Below are 15,427 nucleotides of genomic sequence, written 5' to 3' on the forward strand. Positions count from 1 at the left end.
CAAAAAGGGTACTTCCGGTGTTTCAGTTGCAGCGCCCCTGAAAGGGGCAGCTATCTCATTCCCCAAGTTGGGGTTCCTTCCTCCTGCCCTTAATGTAGCTGGGAAGTGGCGTCCCGAGGTGGCTGGCCCTGGAGACCCTGAAGGAGGGGCAAAAAGTGCACAGAACTCTGCTTCTGCTCCTGGTGCTGGGAAACAGCCCCCTCGAGGCCCCCTCCCACTGCCATGTGCCTTCCAGCCTGCCTGCTTCCTGTGGTGGTGGTGGCTGTGCTGTGGGGAGCAGCTCCCATCTCGGGGCTCATTCGAGCGACTTCGGACCACGCTGCCAGCATGGACTTTGCAGACCTCCCAGCTCTCTTTGGGCCCACTCTCAGGCAGGAGGGACTTCGGGGGTTCCTCGTGGAGGCTCACCCGGCCAATGCCTGCAGCCCCATTGCCCCACCACCCTTAGCCCTGGACAGCGGGCCAACCTTTATTGCGCTGCTGCGAAGATTCGACTGCACCTTTGACCTCAAGGTCCTAAATGCTCAGAAGGCTGGGTATGATGCGGCTGTGGTGCACAATGTGAATTCCAATCAACTGGTGAACATGATGTGGAACAGCGTGGCAGTCCAGCAGCAGATCTGGATCCCATCTGTGTTCATTGGCGAGAGGAGCTCTGAGTACCTGCGGGCCCTCTTTCTCTACCAGAAGGGGGCTCAGGTGCTCCTGGTCCCAGACGATAGCTTCCTCATGGGCTATTATCTCATTCCTTTCTTAGGGATTGGAGTACTGCTGATTTTGGCAGGAACAGTGATGATAGTTCGTTGTGTCCAGTATCAGAAAGAGCTCCTGCAAAATCGACTGACCAAAGAGCAACTGAAGCAGATTCCTACACGTGACTATCAGCGTGGAGACGAACCTGATGTCTGCGCCATCTGCTTGGATGAATATGTGGATGGTGACAAGCTGAGGGTACTTCCCTGTGCTCATGCCTATCACAGCCACTGTGTGGACCCCTGGCTCACTCGGACCCGGAAGACCTGTCCCATCTGCAAGCAGCCTGTTCTTCAGAGTGATGGAGGGGAAGAGCAGGAGGAAGACACTCAGAGGCAAGCAGGCGATGAGGAAGGGGTGCCAAGGGCCCAGCACCCTGTCTCAGAACGGACCCCACTTCTGGGCTCCGTTCTCCCACTCCCTACCTCCTTTGGCTCTCTAGCTCCAGCCCCCATCCTTTTTCCTGGGCCTTCAACACATCCCTCACCTTCTCCAACCTCCTCTTCCTCTTCAGATGTGCTCCTGGCCTAATACTCCCCCACCCACACCTATTTGCACAGCCCCTCTTTCTTCCTCCAGTCTTCTATGTGGATAAATAGGAGACATTTGCTTCCCAGGTTTCTCCCTTACTTAATGCCATCCTTTTTAGGGATTTGGGGATGCAAAGAGATTGGGTCTTCACTCACTGGGTTAATAACATTGTTTTGGACTAAGAAATTATTCAGATAAGTGTAAAACCTGTGAAAAACTATTTGAAGAGTGTATTTTTATAATTTGTGTCAAGAATGACAACATAATTCGATACTTTATTTGAAATTATTTTTAGAACGTCTTAAATTTACTTTGGGGTGATTAACATTTTCATTTGGTCTCATAATGCGATTTCTCATATCTGGAAAAATTTCGGTGCATTCCCTTTAACCGTTTTTGATTGGGATGAATATGAATGAAGTAATCAACACTTATCTAAATGCTCAATTGTCATCCGTCGATGCCTAAAGAGTGTAAAACCATTAAAATGCCTGCAAGGTCATGACAAAAAATAACTCAGTTTTGGGTCGCTCATCCTCTGCTTTTTTCATGAGTTAAATGGCTGTGTAAATACAATAGATTTAATTGTTTTATATTGAATAGCATGTGCTTACTTAGCCATTCTAATATAATTGGGGTGGAATTTAAAAAGAATGCTATCTAGCTTTGTCTTTTCATTGCTTGGAATTAAAGACCTATTTGAATAAAGGAAACATGCAACATCAAATGCTTCTCACCTGAGAGTAATAATTAATTGTTCAACCATGCCAAGTATTCCCTGTGTCTGAAACTGCTTTGTGTAATTATTTAAGGTGCTAGTTAGTTAATAGGGGGTCATTAAATATGCCCTTTCTTTTGGAAATTAAGGTCATTTTCATTCTTTAATGATTGTTAATGTTAGCTAAGCTAGTTCTCATATGTATGACAAATTTCAACTCACCTAAAACTTCTGGACACTAAATCAATGATACAAGTGATGAAATAGTTTACTGTAACACTGTTATTTGGGTTAGAATGTTCTGTTTCATGCAACCTTAACATAAGCACAATGCACTGAAAAAATTCTATTGGAAAACACAATTAATTGCTATCAGAAGAGATCTATTTACATTAATGTAGAGTTTTATTTTTTATTTTTTTAAAGATTTTATTTATTTATCTTAGAGGGTAGGGAAGGAGAGAGAGAGAGAGAAATATCAATGTATGGTTGCCTCTCATTTGTCCCCTGCTGGGAACCGGGAACTGGCCTGCAACCCAGGAATGTGCCCTGACTGGGAATCGAACCTGGATCGTGTGGTTCATAGGCCCGAGCTCAATCCACTGAGCTACACCAGCCAGGGCTAGAGTTTTATTTTTTATAAAGATGTATTTAAAATCACAATTTTAGAGCTTAGATGGCCCTATTAAATCAATTGTCAATACTATTGCAATTGATTAACTGTTTTATTTACTGTGTTATGCTTCAGTATTTGTATTTTGATATTTCTCACAACATGCATTCTTTGGTGGGAGGTTATATTAAAATTCATACATGGATAAACATTACACACTGTTGAGGGCTGTAGCATGTTGGAAACCCCAAGGAACAGACCCTGAGCTGTAGTTTTGTGTGCTAAAGGTGATTGAAGAGTTGAGGAACAGAACTGTGCAAAAAGAAAAGTTACCAGAAACATCAGCAGATCTCCCCTCAGAGAGCACTGAAGTTGGAATAGCCCCACAGAGGTGTTCCAAGTCAGCAAAAGGGGTGGGGTCCACAAGCCCCTGAAGTGACCAGTCATTTCCTAAAGGGCACTATAGAGAAAAAATGCACCTGAGAACCTTTGGCTACCAATACCCTTAGTAACTGCAGGAATGAATGCTTCAGTGACGAAGAGGGCAGGTCTGGGTAGACCACTGGGACAGTTACCATCAGATTTACTAAGGGTGGGTGGGTCCAAAGAATAACAAGTGAGAAACTTCACAGCTTCCTTTCTGTTTTAATATGATATGCTAAGGTTAGTACCAAATGTGAGCCATATATAGACAATGCCTAATTAGTATTTATATGAGCTTCCTCTAATGTGAGTTAATATCAAAACGGTGGCCTTTGTTAAACTGAGCTGGTGATGAGATAGAAATAGGAAGTGAAGACTTCTGTTGGTCATCAAGGAAATGTTCACACCACAGAAACTGGAAAAAGCAACTCCCACACCATATTCCATCAAGATTAGATTTATTATTTTGTTGATCTAGACTTAAGAAAGTAATAGAGAAAATTTCAATGCAAGTTAAACTTATATAGGTATCATGTCTATAAGCCATTACATTTGGAATAGCCCAAAAATTGATTTAGCAAATAAATCAATTTTAGCACTTGATTTAGCAAATAAATCCTCACATTTGTGATGAATGAGTGAAGTTGTGTACATCTTCATTTTTCCCCTATGAGTTATTAAATAAATGTAAATATCAACTAATATGAATGTCAGAATTTTATTAGTTTGTCAGTGACATGAACGACTTCCTGAATTGGAAAGTAATCAAGCGTTTATCCACACAGAAGTCCCCTTGTAGGCATAGGAGACATGTTGAAGACCCCCAGTGGATGCTTGAAACTGCACATAGTACCAAACCCAATATAGGCCATATTTTCTCCTAATATACATACCTATAATGAAATTCAATTTACAAATTAGGCACAATAAGAGATTAACAACAATAACTACTAATAAAATAGAACAATTATAACAGTGCACTGTAATGAAAATTATGTGAATATGCACATGCTCAAAATATTTTATTCAACTGTACTCCCTCTTATAGCAATGAATGATGTAAGATAATAAAATGCCTGTGTGATGAGATGAAGCATTGTGATGGAGTACTAAGGCTTCTATTGACATTCTGACAATACATGACAAGCACTTAGGCTTTTCTGAATTGCCAGCATCACTACTCTTGTGCTTGGGGGCCACTATTAAGGGGGAAAGAAGGGTCACTTGAACACAAGTGCTGCGATACTATCACAGTTGATCTGATAACTTAGACCGCTACTAAATGACTAATGGTCAGGTAGCGTATACAGCGTGGAAATGCTGGACGAATAAATGATGCATGTCCCGGGTGGAAGAAAGAGGGAATGTAAGAAATTTCATCATGCAACTCAGAGTGCTGCATAATTTAAAACTTATGAATTGTTTTTTTCTGCAATTTTTCACTTCATATTTTCAGACCACAGCTCACGGTGGGTAACTGAACCATGGAAAGCAAAACTGGATCAGGGAGAATGGCTGTATTGATGTTAGTAAGGGTACTACTACAAGTTCCTTTGCATCCAACCTTTTCTCAGATAGCCATTCTAACTCCACACATTAGAGAAATCCATCCATCCACCCTTGAACTCAACTAGTCAATCAGTCATTCACTCTGTAGACATTAAGTTGTGTATTGGTTATAAAGTGGTATGCAAGACATATATGTCCCTGCCCTCATGTGGTGTAGGGAATATTCACTATATGATATAAAATGTGATAAATGCTGTGATAGAAAAATATGTCTCTAATACGTCTCAGAGGAGAGGACTAGAAAAGCACGGGGAAGGAAATAAAAATTATGCCGAGACCCTAAGGGTGTTTAAGGGTTTGGTCAAGAAATAAGAAGAGCCTAAGGAATTTAGGCAGACTGAAACACAGGGGAAGAGAACATGGCATATTCTATAATAAGCAGAGAGTAAGGAGTGATGAGGCTGCGGGTATGGGTAGGGACTAAAGCTTGAAAGGTTCAATAAATTGGTTACAGAGTTTGAAGCTCACATCAGGAGTAAAGTGTAAAGCATGTGTTACCACGTGGGAGGAGGGGGCAAGACTAGAGCCTGGGAGGCCAATTAGAAAAGGTGCAGTAACCCAGGTGAGAGAGGATGGTCACCTGACCTCAGATAGTGGCTGTGGGACTAGACAGATAATGTTATCATTCAAGAAAACTCTTAGTTCCAAGGGGCTGAAGGAACATGTAGAGATCCAAATGAATAAATGTTCACAATCAGAAGACACAGGTAAAAATTCTACTCTATACATCACCTTTTATAAAGGTGATTATTTTTAATAATTTATTTTTGAGAGCTGTTACTTAGTTTTTCCCTTTAACAAAATTGATTAAAGTTTGTTACAGTTCAAGAGATAGAATAAACAAAGAAGGAAATTTAGAGGAGATAATTTCTCTAAGTTTGTTATTTAACTTAAAAATAAAATCAACAAAATGCCAGATTGTGCTTACTATACATGCCCTCTGACCTTTCAATATAATGTGGTTGAACAGACCGGGGTCCCCTGTGGTCTCCTTTGAAAGGGATGAAGACCATGTATAAGGACTAAAAAGCTGAGAGGGCATCTCAGGTCTGGAGCTATTGTCTTTTCAATTGAAAAAGGCATTAAGGCATTTGGGAAATTAATTTTGGAAGAAGACAAATATAGTAAATAATAATTATTGCATGAAGTCCTGTCACCATTGGTTTATAAAATCTCATTTGCAGTTCTAAAGATCATATCTATATTTCTGTAATACTTCATTCAGTACCATGTAAATATGATGCTTAAAAGATCTCCATTAGTAAATGTGGTCTTTAGTCAACATTTGACCATATTTAATAATTATTTGTGGCTGATTTGCTTTTTCTATCACTGTAGGCTATTGTTTTTGGACATTTAAAGTGGCTTGTTTTTAAAGATAATTTTATTCACTTAATGATGAAGAGGATCTTTGATTGTCTGAGATTGCCTGCAATGGTGCTAATAGTCAGAGATGGTTTACTTTGCCTGGAAAAGGAAATGAGACCCTAGGATTACACCCTTGAGAGATGATACTTCTGTTCCAATTGGGATTCAGAGAGTAGCTGCAGCCTGTGGTAATGCATCTTCAGCATCTTAAAATAGCTGTTAGATGGGTAGAGCTTTTCCCCAGAGGAGCAGCAGCGTTCACTAGGTGTCTTTTGTCTCTCCAACCACTGGGGCAGCCTTTGAACAATGCAGAAAGAAATACAGTATTGGATTTTTTTCTGAAGTGATTTGAGAAGCAACTGAGAATGAATGTATTCTTATTGGTTTTGGATTATATTACAAATAGAAAATAAATCAAACAAAAAATAAAATAATATCTGGGAAATCTATATTTGGGTTCATTTTAGTGGGCATAAAATCTGTACTTTCTGGAGCTCCTCCTTAATGTATTAGCAAGTAACTGAACAAAGTCTTCTTGTAATGGACCATTAAATCCACTTTACCTGTGTTCTTTATAGAAAAAAAACATTTTTTTCTCTCTTTGTAGGCAAACAATGAGTGACAGCAAGTGGTGACTAACAGCAAAGAGTGAGATATTCCTTTATGTTTAATTGCACAAATTGAGCCAATGGTTTTCTTAAATATTGAGTGAACTGGGTTTCTTGATGTTCTTTTTGTTGTTGGTGGTGGTGATGATGGTGGTCAGAATTCAGACCAAAATTGAAAAAATAATAATGATTTTAAAAAAGGCTTTTGAAGAGTCTTCCATTCACACAGAAGGTTGTAAAGCACAGAAAAACATGAAGATGGAGTGGAATGGGGCCAGTGGAGGATCAAACCACACCTAAAAGGTAAGAGGCTGTGGGGGACAATTCAGAGGGTGTATCAGGTTCTTTTCTCATGTTCAGAGGTAGTAGGTGGAAAGCAGCTCCCAGCCAGGGAAGCCTGCTAAGAGGGAGGCATAGGTTGAGATGAGAGCATGGCTGTCAACAGTTAGAAAAGCACCAAATGAGGCCTGGCTTTGGTTTGACTATTTGGTTCACTATTTGGTATAGCTCAGTGGATTGAGCACAGGCCTCCAATCCAATGGGTCGCAGGTTCAATTCCCAGCCAGGGCACATGCCTGGGTTGTGGGCCAGGTCACCAGTTTGGGGCGCGCAAGAGGCAACCACACATTGATGTTTCTCTCTCTCTCCTTCCTTTTTCTTCTCTCTAAAAATAAATAAATAATAAGTAAAAATAAAAATACCAAAACCAGAAGAAAAGACAAAAGCCAAGTAAGGAAAGCAAGGGTAAAAGCTAAAAGCTAATCCATTCAGTTAGGAAGGATTTTATGTCAAATTGGAAGAGCAAGGAAGTGGGCAGCACAAAGTCAGGCAGCAAAGGTTGGGTGATCAAGGAGACTGGGACACAGTGAGGAGGAACAAGGCGTGCTGCACATTGGTCCAGTCAGTCCCGGCACTAAATCTGCAAGTGCAGAGAGGCATGTGGGCGAGTAATATAGAAATCCTTGAATACAGAGGTAGCTGCTTAAAGGAAACCCGTTGGATCCAAAGGAGGACAGGCGGAGGCTTGGTATCAGAATACAATAGAGGCTTCAGCTGCCCAGAGTGTGTAGAACAGAGCATGGTGCAACAGGAAATGTCAACAGGCAGCACAGCTCAGGAAGTTAGGAAGCAGGGCCGATTCATTCAAACGTTATGCAAAAGAACACTAATCGTTTGGTGGGTACAATGCATCTGTTACAAAGTAATAGCAGAGTTGATTACTTTTCCTCAGGATTCTGGAAATCTGTTAGGGATACCGTGTCTGTTTCCAAACCAAACAAACGAAGACCTCTGGCAAAACTACTGTTATACACCGTTTGCATTTATTTTGTTTTGTAACAGTGGGCTTCAGGCCCCAGCCAGCCTGGCCTGGAGGTTTGCATGTGGCATGACTCACAATAGCGTTGGGAGAAGTCATTGCTGAGTGGATAGAAAATAGACCGAGCTCTTTTCTTGATAACAGACTGATACATTCTAGTTTATCTCCTAGGCACGTACCACTGAACGCTGAGCAACAGTCACTCTGGAGCCCTCTCCTTAGCCATGCCAAGCACTAGACCCAAGACAAAACTTCAGGAAAGCTTTTCACTGTGGTATGGATGTAAGAAATAGGGTTTGATTTGCTAAGGGAAGCAATGGCAGCCCCTGCAACCACTTTGTGAAGAAGACCAGGAAAGTTTTAGTGACTGTAATAGATTAACACCCCCAAAGTAAGACCAAACAGCAGAACCATAACCTGCTGTGAACATTGCTGTTCTTCAGCTGCCACTGTTTTCCTCTGCTGCTGACAAGGCATGCCTCTTGTTTTTCCATGTTTGACCCATTGGGTTTATTTCTAGTACTTGGGTACTTGCCTGTGCTCTCTAGATCTTATCTAAGTATATAATATTGGGATATATAAGGTAGAGTCTACAGTAAGATTCAAGGAACCATATATTTTAGGCAAAATCAGGTCATTGTCCACTTTTATAAATAAAGCTTTATTGAAATAAAGTCACATATATTCATTTACATATTATCTCTAGCTATTGCCTGCTACAACTTCAAAGTTGAAGTTATGTTCAGTTCCCAGTCAAAATTCTTTACTATGTGCTCTTCTAAGAAAGAAGTTTTCTGACCCTTAATTTTTAGCCGGTATACTGCCCATTGACTAAGAAAACCTGGCTTCAAATCCCGCCTTTTCCAGTGAAATACTGGAGCTTGCAGTACGATAGCTCCCAAGAAACTGAATGTTGGCGACACATTAAGAAGTTAGGTGTTAGAGCTGAGTACCTGGGCCAAGGAGGAGTTCCCCTGAGTATAAAGTGTAGCCAAGGCAGTTGAGATTTCATTGTATTTATCACTTGTTAAAAGATAGTTTAGATTCTCTCTCTGTGAGTGAGCTTGAAAGTGGATCCTTCCTGAGTTGTGGCTTCAGATGATCCTAGTGGAGATTTCAGGTGGCCAACACCTTGACTGCAGCCTGTGACAAACCCTGAAGCAGAGAATCCACACAAGCTGCACCCAGATTTCTGACCTATAGCAATTGTGAGATAACAACAAATGTTTCAAGCCACTAAATCTTGGGGTAACTTGCTGCACAGTGATAGAAAGCTAATACATGATCGCTAGACCTTGTGAGGCTAGGTCTGGTCCTCGGCTACGTCTCAGATCTCATCTCTCTTCACTCCCTTCATCCTTACTTTTCTCCTCCAACTCCACCCTTATTCATTCCTCTTGGACACATGTAGCTTGTTCCAACTCTGTGGACTTTAAGCTTGCTGTTTCTTGTGTGTAACGTTCTCTTGCCCTATACCTTCCCATAACAGTTCTTTCATGTTTTTGGGTCTTGTGTCCATTATCACCCCTGCAAGGAAGCTCTCTTAGACCTCGACCTGTGGGGCAGCTATAGCTTCCACTCCGTTTGTTTTTGCCCCCACCTGCTTCCTCTGTCCCTTTGTCCTGCATTAACTTCCTTTCTAACCCTATGTATTTTTTGTTTACTTTTTATTGTGTGTTCCGTGCATTAAGTTGTAAGCTTTATGAGGAGGGTCAGGGTTTGGTTTGTCTTCAGTGCCTAGAATATACAGGCACTAATTAACCAGTTATTGAATGAAATGATTGATTTTACTGCTACAGATAGGCATTTTCTCATGTGTAAAACAAAAGTGTTAGAATAGTGCAATTAAATTCACATCTATATCTAGACTCCTTATTCTATTATTAGTATGGCAAAGAGATTAAAGATAGCAAATTAAGAGTAGACCAGAATGAGGGCAAACAGATTTGGGGCATGAAAAACCTGGGGCCTGTGAGAGACTGGGAATAGAGAGGGGGTGAGGTTGGTGTTATTGCACCAACACCAGTCTGTCTGCTTGTGATATGGGTGCTCTGTGCGGCCCAGTGCAGGAGCCGTGAGCCACCTATGGCTACTGAGCTCTTACAATGTGTCTACTATGACTGGGGAACTAAATTTCAATTTTATTTCAAGAATTTAAATGTAAAATTAAGTGGCCTTTGTTGATTGTAAAGGTTATCATTCTTCTTTGGCACTATGATCTTACTGTCCTTGTCTGCTCCCACTTGGAAAGCAAGGACACATGAAGGTGGGACAGTCATGTGGGTGGGTTGCCTTCAGAGACCTCTAATAAAAAGGAGAGGGTATATCTTCTGTGTGCTTACCTTAGATTTATGTCTAAAAAGCAAATGAGAATTTTTTTTTTTGCATAGAACCCAAAAGATTCCATGAAATGGTACTTCTCAGTTCAAATTAAGTGTCTTGTTATAAGAATAACAATTTTCTATGTGTTTGATTTTTCCCTCTAATTTTATTTATTTTTTCTTTTTTTCAGTCCCACCTTCACGGTTTTGAGCCATGGTGAAAGTAAACAAAAAGTGAGAGCTCAGTTTTTCGGCTACATCAAGTACAAGTGTTGATTACCACTTAAGAATATCTTTTTGGATGATTCAGAATTTTGAATAACGCCTATTGCTCCCATTTTCTTGGGGTCTATGATGTCCGACATCATCCGGAATTTAGATCTCTGAGCTCCTGTATTTCTGCCCCTCTCTTCTTCATTATTGCCCTTTTTGCCTTCATACAGAGAGAATCTAAACTATCTTTTAATGAGTAATAAATACAATGAAATCTCATCTGCCTTGGCTATACTTTATACTCAAAGGAACTCCTCCTTAGCCCAGGTACTCAGATGTAACACCTGATTTCTCAACGTGTCCACACACTTATTATTTTTTCTTTGATAGGGATATTAAAGGAAATGTTTATTTTCCTGGATAATAATAATGAAGTCTTATTAAGGAAGTCTTACTATTCTTATCAAGGAAGTCTAACACTTTTTTTTTTCAGAAATTCCTTAACAACTCCTTAAAGCTTTGGCACCTGTGAAAGGTAACATGTTATACCGAATTTGAGATTAAAAGACCAGGTTTAAATTTATACTGTGTTAAATACACGTGACCTTGAGAAAGTTACTAAATATCCCTGTTTAGTTCCCATTCTCTCACAAGGCAAAAGAGTGTTGATAAGATGCACCAGATGCATGTCTCAGGGTTGCTGTGAGAATTTGCTAAATTTCTATATAGAAAAGCATTTCACACAAAGAGGGGGCGAGGTGAGATTAAGTTACTGACAAAAAAATTTGGATCCTCATTTCAGTCTTAGGGCTTGCCTTTGAACTTGTTCTCTCTTGGGATGCTTATCAGCCCCTGCCCCATTGTGAATTCCCCTGCTTAACATACCGGTCTCACCTTAGATGTCATTTCATTTGTGATTGTACAAGATTATATCACTTCAGGATGGCTCTTCAGTAGAGCCTGATAACATGTAATTATAGTAGGTAACATACTCAGAAACTAATAAATAAATCTGTTCTTCCCCTCGCATCCTTGAGGATGTAAATTCCTTATGGGCAGGTGTGCTCACTGTTTTGTTTAATTCTGTATCTCCAGTGTCAGGAACATTGCCTGCACATAGTAAGTGCTCAATAAATAATTGTTGACAAAACCCTAGAAACATTCTTACATTTGTCAGAAGCCCGCTGCTTTTTCCATAACAGGCAATATTTACTGAATTTATGAACCTTTCCACTTATGAACTTTAACAGTGTGACTGCTGTGGAGGCTGTAGCTCCTTCTGCGCTCCTTATGGTGGCTGTGGGAGACACCGATGATTTGTCACCCCGAATCTAGGTTCAATATTTTGGCAAAGTTGCACAGCTCACCACAAAGCTCTGTTGAATTCTTCACTGGCTGCCCTTGGCCTATAGTCTGTTAAGATAGATCTAGATATATGGTTAGGTCTAAAGAAGAAAGTTAGATTTTATTTTGCTAGTGTCTATGTGCTACACTTTTATCACACAGACCTCAGGGGTGTTATTTCTCTGTACATTGTATAAAGTCCTAAGATCATTTTGAATTGTATTTAATGTAATAATAAAATATTTTTATTCCGCCACTTTAGTTGGCATGAGTTAAAGTAGGGGTCCATTAGCAGTAATTTCAAAAAGTTTTCTCTTGCTATTTGATCATGTTCTGGCAAGGGGCCTTTTTGCTCTAAAGGGCATTCAGCTTTTTCAGGCTCTGAGGAGCAAAAGGAATTTCTGGTGGCTTTAATGTTACACTGTGGTAGAGAAATGTCTGTAATTTGCTGTTTAAAAATGTCAAACTGACAGAAAATGCTAAAAATAACATAGTGATTCAATAGCAGAAGAATTACTACAATTGACCCCCCAGTTGAGGCCGTACTACTGACGTTGTGTATTCATCGACAAGTTCAAAGAGTTTCCTTGAGGCAGAGATACTTATTATTCTTGGAGGAGTCTGAAGCTGGACAAACTCCTCGGAGTCACGTGACACATCAGTTATAAAGCAATTCTAAAACTCTCCTTGCGCTATAAGGAACTGCGGAGAGAAGTTAATAAACTTGCCTATCCATAAATTGGCTGAGTGTGTTAATTACATTGCTTTCAGAAATTCATATTTGGGGGCTCTCTGATGGTTATTTCATGAATCACCACATCAAATCAAAACAGGAAGTATATTTTCTGCCACGTGCTTATGAGTGACAATGACATCCTCACAGTAGGCACATCGATTTTGAATTACTCTTATTGAAGAAGAAATAAAAGAGAGGCTGTGTTTCAAGAGTATTTTTATGACATATTGATAACAATTTTGAATTAAAATTGTCTTGGCAAATGATGACATTAGGTAATGAAAATCTTAGGTGTGTGGTGAAGATAGTCCTGAATTTAAAGTTTGACTCCCTAGTTATGAATCTAAAACTTACCAATTATATAATATTAGATAAGGCATAATTTCTCTAAGGATTAGTTTCTTCTTTTGTCAATAAGTTGGGGGTGAAAACAAAACGTGGCACATGATTTTTCATGTAAAGCGTTCTATTTGATAAAGAATGAGAAAGCTGGCATTGTGAGAAGTGGAAGTGTGTATTTTAGACAAAGGCCCGGGGCCATGTTCCTCATCTTCCGTCCATTAGCCATCAGGCCAATGGAGGCCTCCTTCTGCATAAGCTGTCATGAGATGTTTGGGGCACTTCATTCACTAAACTTTACTAAGGGTGTGTAATGCAACATTTTTGTAAGCAATGTAGCAAAGTTTTAATACCCTAACATGAAACACCTCCTGAGTTCAAAAATCTATTACAACTCTGCCCCTCACCGGTCTCCACATCTCTGCCCTATTTTCTATTCTTAGTAGCCACTTGATCTAGATTTCATCCACTTTTCCTTTATGGCAAAAAGAAGTGAGGGCAGGATGCATTTTGGTTTTAATGGCGCCATAGGAAAGTGCACAATGGTGCAGTTCATAAGTGACACACACGTTTCTTAATAAACACCAGTGCTTCCAGGTGTAGGAGGATGCGTTTAGTAAGACAAAGCAACTTTATTCTTTTATCTAGTCTTCAAAAAACCAATTATGTTTTTCTGAGCATTTCCAGTTTTTTGGCTATTATGTTCTATTAATAAGACTATATCGCCAAACTGTGGTTATAACGGCACAAAGTCTCTCCTGAAGAATATTAATTTCTCAATTTGAATGTACTTAGAAATAGGGGCTCACAAGACAGGTGTCTTACTCTGTGGACAAAATCAGTACAATGCTCTTATCTGACACGCTTTTTAGGGGTCAGATATTGAACAATTTTGAGGAGCTAGATTATGTCTACATAGCTTTAACTAAGGCTCACTTAGATGGGGAATAGAGCAGTGAATTGTGAATGTAATGTGGTCTCGAAGATTGAGCCCTGTACCTGGACCCAGGTGCCTGGGTTCTAGCTCTGCCCTTGCCACTTCTAGCCACGTGACTTTACTGATGCCAGTTCACTTCTAGACACCAGGGTGCTTTCTCCTCGGACAAGACACTACATTTGTCTCCTTTGTCTGCCGTATTACCTAGCCCACAGGAGAACTTACATGTAGTATGTAGACCCTAGAAGACTGTCAATACTCTTTCAGGAGGACTGCAGGGTCAGAAACTACTTTAGTAAATGATATTAAGATTTAATATGTCTTTTTCAGTGAAGGTATAAAAGCAGTGGAGTAAAACTGGCACCTTAGCCTGAATCGAGGCAATGGCTGCAAACTGTAGTGGTAGCCATTCAATTCCTCTCCGGGGCACAGTCTCCATGTAAGAACCAAATTTAAAAAATTGCTAGTTTGACTTGAGAGTGTCTTTGATGAAGCAGGAAAAAATATTAATTTTATAAAAATCTCTAATCTTGAAAACACCTATTTTTAATATGCTGGTGATGATGTGGGATGGATTCTGAGAAAAAGTACACACACAATTGTTTCAGTTGTGAGCTAAACTAGTTTTTTTTTTTTTAGGAAACAGTCATTCTACCTTAAAGAACAGCTGACAAAGTATGATTTTCAGACTTGAATATTTGGCAGACATTGCTTCAAAAAATAAATGAGATGAGCCTGTGACTTCAAGGAAAACAAAAGACAGTATTTGTAGCAAAGATAAAATTGGAGATTTCAAATGCAGATAAGAATTTTGGAAAACTTGTTTCACTACTATTTGATAGCTCCACAACCCACAAAGGCTAATTTGATAAACTTGATGGTTGTTATGGACGAATGTTTGTCTCCCTAAAATTCACCTCACCACCAATGTGGAGGCATTTAGAGGTGGGTGTAGGAGACCATACTGCGAGGCAAACATTTACTGCAAAGTAACTTCCTAAAGTTCATGCTACACCTTCCAAGGAGGAGTGTAACTGGTTCAACCACTTTGCCCTTTTCATTTGCAAATATCCCTCTTCTGTGATATGATTAGTGGCATTGTCTCCTTTGTTTTCTGTAAAAGGTAACCACCTAAAGCAACCCCTGCAGAGTAAATGAGGACCTACGTGTAACGTGCTGGAAAAAACCGATAAAGGCAGGCCATGGTAAGGGCCGAAGCTTTTGCTCCCCTTGAGAGAAAAGCCATGCTGTCCCTTTTCCTCCACCGGACTCGATAGTCCGAGTGAATGTCTCATTTCATCCATAATGTCTCGGACACTGGGGGCTGGTGTCCGCATAAGGTGGGGCTGTTTAGATGAGGTCACAGAGATGGGGCTTCCCTGGTGGGAATAGAGCTCTTATCAGAAGTGGAGAGAGATGAGAGTGCTCTTTCTCTCACTCTTTTTTTATTTCTCACTTATGTGAGGACACAGTGAGAAGAGGACTGTTGGAAAGCCAGTAAGAGAGGTCCCACCAGTTAACAGACTAATTAGTACCTTGATCTTGGGCTTCTTAACTTTCAGAACTGAGAGAAATAAATGTCTGTGGTTTAATCACCCAGTCTGTGATATTGTGTTATAGCAGCCTGAACTGACTA

The 15,427-nt window shown here is 40.2% G+C and overlaps 1 protein-coding gene across 1 annotated transcript; it reads left to right on the forward strand.

The window, feature by feature from the left end:
• Positions 1–222: 222 nt before the first annotated feature.
• On the forward strand, positions 223–1,284 carry LOC118998848 (E3 ubiquitin-protein ligase RNF167-like). The gene has a single exon (XM_037063249.1). The coding sequence runs from the start codon at positions 223–225 to the stop codon at positions 1,282–1,284; it is 1,062 nt and encodes a 353-aa protein (XP_036919144.1).
• Positions 1,285–15,427: the final 14,143 nt, after the last annotated feature.

Source organism: Sturnira hondurensis, unplaced genomic scaffold (genome assembly GCF_014824575.4).
Source record: "Sturnira hondurensis isolate 20B ecotype Veracruz unplaced genomic scaffold, ASM1482457v3 Scaffold0014384, whole genome shotgun sequence".
Classification (NCBI taxonomy): Eukaryota; Metazoa; Chordata; class Mammalia; order Chiroptera; family Phyllostomidae; genus Sturnira; species Sturnira hondurensis.

Excerpts from the sequence above, each read along its gene's own strand:
- LOC118998848 (XM_037063249.1), top strand. The coding sequence starts at position 223 with ATGTGCCTTCCAGCCTGCCTGCTTCCTGTGGTGGTGGTGGCTGTGCTG.